Genomic DNA, 5,331 nt, shown 5'->3' with positions numbered 1-5,331 from the left:
TCAGTCGCCATACGAGTGTTCGATGTGGACAATATGCAGTGAGGAATGGAAGTGTGTCCCTCCGTGGCGTTTCCTGCGTGTTTGAGCAAACTTGTCGGCTTGGACGCCAGCTGAGCTGCGCCGGAGCGATGAAGGGAGAGGCGGAAGTGAAGTCACTTGACAGACCGTCCATGTTATTATTGTTATTTTGGTAGCGCCGTGTGATGAGACGGGCTCGAGCGCACTTGGTCTCCGAGACAACGAGCGTAGTTGCAGGCCGCCACGGACCGACGCTCCCCTAACCGCTGACCCGGAGACGGGAGCCTCGCTGACGGCTGGGGTGGGTTGGGGGGGAGGGAGGGAGGGTGTGTGAGGACCCAGCTCCAGCTCCGGCTCGGCTCCTACTCCGACGGACCACGAAACAGCGACAAAAACAATAACGACATTCGTCAAACAGACTGGTGGTGTCCGTGCCGTAAAGAAGGGCGACGTGAGCCATGAACGGTATCACCAAGGGCCGGTTCGAGGTATGACACAAGGCGGGAGGGGAGAGAGAGAAAGAGAGAGAGAGAGAGAGAGAGAGAGAGACCACCAGCGGGTTAACTGTTTGTTTCCAGCAGCTACAGATACGTGGGAGTCGTATGCTTGTGTCGTATGTGTGTGCGTGCGTGTGTGTGTTTACGTCTGGTACGTGTGTGTGCTTGACCGTGTTGGAGTCCTGCTTTTACATGCAGGTGGGGACCGGAGCGGTATGTTGGTCAAGGGTAATCCAAAATCCTGTTATTGTCCTGCCGCACCAGTAGACAGCGACAACATGGAGCTCAGGACTGCGGGACAGGAGGGCTGTGGCTCAGGAGAGTCAATATGTTAGAGCCGACAGGAGCCCGAGCTGCAGATGGAGACACACACACACACACACGCATACAGGCAGCGTAGAAGTGTTTATTAGTCTGATTTAGGAGCTGGGATGTGATGTTGCAATATTTTCTAACGTCTATCATGACGCCTGTGTCATTCTCAGGTATTGCTGAAGGGTTTGGGTGTCTTTCTGTCTTTAAAAGTCACTTGTCAGCTGCTTCACATGTGCCATTTTGAGCCAGGAATCAGTGATTGTTATGGTCTTTCTTCCCTTAACCTCTCCCTCTGGACATAACACGCCATAGTCATGCACATAACCAAGCATGTTAGTGCTCAAGTGCATATACTTTAACAGAGCAGTGTAGATCATATGAGCTCATATGAGATCATCGTGCAACCCCCCCTCCCTCCCCCCAACCCAGACAACATACATGTGCTCTAGCAATTACATCCTTGGCTCTGTTGACATCTCTGAAACATGTTCAGTGCTTATCAGAGATCTAATGTGCATGTTTTGTGAGATTCTTTGTGAGATGTGATGCCACTTGGCCGTCTCTCATGCTGCACCATTGTGCTGTGAGCCTGTCAGGAGTGGGAACACAGTGTGTCTGAGTGAGGAGGAACACAAAGTGGTCGCTGCGTTGATGTGCGTTGCCATATCAATGGATTCCTCAGTGCAGCTCCGTAAGCCTCTTAGACGCAGATGAAAACCGGTGTGTGGCTGGGGAACAACCTGGTGTGGCTTTATGTGTCACACACACACAAAGAGAGAGAGAGAGTGGAGGGAGTGAGTGAGACGACGTAGTGATACTTGGGCGGATGGTGTAACGGGGTAACACCTGTGATGATGCATTAGATTGACCACATTCCTTAAGTAAATGTTGCATCACAAGCCTTTCCTCCTGCTGTCTTACCCGCAGGTGACTTCTACCCTAGTTTACTTAACATGGCAACGAAACTAATACAACAGACGAGTCATGTTGGTTGAAAGGGAGCCATTTGCATGTCCGCCCTGATGCACACCTTCTAGGAATAGGACCATGACTGCAGCGAGGAACTCCCTGCTCGGGAATGCTGCTCTGCTGGCAAAAGGGAACGAGGGCACCAGAATGCTGAGCTGATAACTTTTTTTAATAAAGCTCGCGTACCAAAAATGGATTAGAACCTTTGCTTTCATAACGCCGTGAACTACACACGTGCCAAATACTGCACTCATGACACTTAACATTTGGCAACGTCTCCCTCTGGGTTTGTGTTACACAGCGACGAGGCGGGAGGTGTGAGAGGATAGAGCCGGCCCCTTTTTTTTTATGTGAGTCATGGTTTCACTCCCTGCTCATTGAAATGTAGAAGGTTTGTCGTTATCGTGAGTTAAATCACCGACACGAAGGTCACAGCGAAGAATTGGGAGGATTTCAGGGTTGTGTCTTTGAAGTGTGTAGAGCAAGGAGGAGTCTACAACGCAGCATCAACAGGTTTATTGGAGTGTTATTAGAGTTTGGTTGCCACTAATATTCGCCGAGACGCCATTAGGGTCTGATAGAAGCCTGTCAACAATGTGTGCTACCCAAATATGTGTCAGGTCAAAGGTCAGCGAGGAGCTACAGAGGTGGTTTGGACTTCTATTTCGGAATTCTTCCTAAATCCTAAACCCAGCTCTGGTTTTAGGAAGGCTACTGATCCATATAGGCTGGATCCTCACATTCAGTCAGGACCACACACACACACACACACACACACTCGCAGCATAACTTCAATCAGTTCGGATTGTAAACGGAAACTGGAGGTCACCTGATCCGGCTGCTGGAGTCGTTTACTCTCAGACGGCCCTGAAAGGTTTTCCAAGCGTCTTTATTTAGCATCGCGGATTGAGAATTGACCCCATTCTTCACGGGCGGAGTGTGAAAGCGTATTGTTCAAACGTATCATCGGGAGGCGAGAGAGATGATAGAAACAGTTTAATCGCGCCTGCCAGCTATTACTGGACACGGCTAATCAATAAGTCCAGACCTGCCGCTTCTGAGCACTTTGTCTCCGCCGGCGTTACCTGGTAAAGTTCAGGCAGGCTTGGTTTGTGTTTTTGCCTGATCTTTTGTCTGCCTGACCCTGCTTCCTTTCCAGTGGTCTTTACTTCCTCTCTCCACTCACTCCACTCCTCTTTTCTGTTCATTTTCAACACAACCCAGTCTTTAGCGGCTGACTTGCTTCACCTCCTTGTCCGCTATTCCTTTGTCTTCCTCTTTGTCTCTTACGTCTCCTTCTCCTTCTCTCCCTCCCTCTCGCTCGCATTCCACTTCTCTTTTATGGCTCTCTGTTCTGGGGAGGCTGCCTGTGTCATGGAGTTCATCGGAGCCCAGACATTTCCATAATCAAACATTTAGTCCTCCTGCTCTTCACCTCGTTCCTCTTTTTGTTTGTACCTTCCTTGTTTCTGTGTGTTTGCACATGAAACAGCCGGGAGAAGGGGGGTGTGGGGGGGGGGCCCTTCATTAGTTGGACTTTCTGAGTCCTTAGGGATACAAGTGTTTGTGTGTGTGTGTGTGTGTCGCTGCTGAGAGGCGACTGCAGGTACACGCCGCAATTTAGATGCACGGCTGAAGACTGCCCACCCGATGTAGAATGTTCTCCCTGCGTTCTTCACACAGAAGTCTGACATGAATCACCTGCATGTGTGTGTATCTGTGTGAGTGTGTGTGTCCCACTCAGCAGATGGCCAGACATCCAGCGAGTAGACTAATTGAGATAAGCATGCCAACAAGCTGACCGGGCTAACAGAATTATAAGCTTGCAAGGAGGCGACATGGAAAGCCAAATGTAGCTCTGCTTGGTTTATTAGTGGAGATTAAAGAAGTTTCATCTTACTTTTTGAGTACTTTGAAGAGAAATGGTGCAACCTTTTACTTCAATTTATCAAGGAAGTGTGTTTGGTCATTATCAGAGCAATAAATCATTTCAGCTGTGTTTTCATTTGATTTAATGGAATTAAAACTTCCCCCTCTCCTGGTGATGATTCTGCACTTTCCACAGTGTGTTTGGATCTCTGCTGCTCTCTGTGATGAACTTGTGTGTTGTGGCTTTTATCTGGTCGACCCCCTGACACACCGCCGGCCTTATTGTTCCTCTTTTGTCCCTGCAGGTGTTCTCGAACAGCGACGAAGCCCCCATTAACAAGAAGCTCCCCAAAGAGCTTCTACTTAGGTAAGATTAATAACATGGAGCACCTCTTCACACACACACACACGCAAACACACACGCACACAACTGCACCGTGAGACCCAGGGCTGAAGTCAGGGTTACTCATTAGCTGTGAGAGCCTTGTGTAAGTCTTGTGTCCCTGTGTGTCTTTGTCATTTGCATGTGTTGTGTTGTGTGGCAGCTGTGATGTGACGCTCCGATAACCCTGTGACCTACAGACCAATATTTTGCTACACAAAACACATTAACACATTAACATCCCGTTAATCAGGCATCACACAGCCATACACTCGTCACTCTCCACTTTCCACACTGATTTATGTACAGATGTGTGTACGAGTGTGTGAGGGAATGCACTCAGCATGCACAGACACATTACGGGTCGCTGTTTGATTTCTGCACATGATCGTTGCATGTTTGTGTCTCTGTGTGTGCATGTGCGTGTAAATCACTTGTGGGCCTATCTAAACTGTATGTCTGTCTTTCCCTGTGTGTGTGTGTGTGTGTATATGTTTGTGTGAGTGTGTGCACACTATAAATAGCCTGTCATAGCTGGTGGGGAATTCCGCAGTGCTGTGCTCCAGTGCTGCTCCAGCTGTGCTCTATAGAAAGTACCAGTGCACCCATTAGCACCAGCACACACACACACACACACACACACACTCTCTCACTGGTGAGGAAGCAGTTCTTGTGAGAAGCGCTTCTCTCAGTCGAACACATGACCTTCTGTCACAAGGGCTCACGCTTACACAACACGATCTATCTATCTATCTATCCATCTATCTATCTATCTATCTATCTATCTATCTATCTATCTATCTATCTATCTATCTGTCTGTCTGTCTGTCTGTCTGTCTGTCTGTCTGTCTATCTATCTGTTATCTATCTAATACATTTATGCGATATTTACAAAGTGGCAGTGGTTGACATCAGTGTGTTGGTAAAGACCTGCGTGCTAATGAAAGCCTTAATGGGATGAGTTAGTGTTGTGATTAGCATATGTGTTAATGTTTCATGTATGAGTGTGAGTGTGTGTGTGTGTTTGTGTGTGTGGCTGTGCCTCGCAGCCTGTGCACTGTAAACAGCTGTTATCTAGGCCAGTGCAGCTCGGATGTAAGCTGTGAAAACGTTGCGGCGGTACAGAACCTTGACAGTGGAGCCTTGGAGGAAGTTCAGAGTGGTTCAGGGTCTTCTTACACAGAAGCACTGACTCAGCACCCACCCCACCACCCAAAAATTCATGTCTGACCGGAGTTACCATAGCAACCAGCTCCAGACTCACAGTGAAGGCTTCACTGT

At 48.5% G+C, this 5,331-nt stretch overlaps 1 protein-coding gene across 1 annotated transcript in view; it reads left to right on the top strand.

The window, feature by feature from the left end:
- Positions 1-342: 342 nt before the first annotated feature.
- The window catches only part of fbxl2 (F-box and leucine-rich repeat protein 2), a 10,754-nt gene continuing 5,765 nt past the window's right edge, over positions 343-5,331 (top strand). Inside the window, exons 1-2 of the mRNA XM_076139359.1 lie at positions 343-506; positions 3,974-4,035. Of these exons, the coding sequence (XP_075995474.1) occupies positions 477-506; positions 3,974-4,035 (92 nt within the window). The 5' untranslated portion in view covers positions 343-476. The remainder of the gene's footprint in view (positions 507-3,973; positions 4,036-5,331) is intronic.

The sequence above is a fragment of the Genypterus blacodes genome, unplaced genomic scaffold (genome assembly GCF_046128005.1).
Source record: "Genypterus blacodes isolate CSIRO-AG114 ecotype Tasmania unplaced genomic scaffold, CSIRO-AGI_Gbla_v1 ptg000438l_1, whole genome shotgun sequence".
In the NCBI taxonomy this organism is placed as follows: Eukaryota; Metazoa; Chordata; class Actinopteri; order Ophidiiformes; family Ophidiidae; genus Genypterus; species Genypterus blacodes.
Note: the sequence above shows the minus strand (reverse complement) of the source record. Positions and strands in the feature narration are given on the sequence as shown.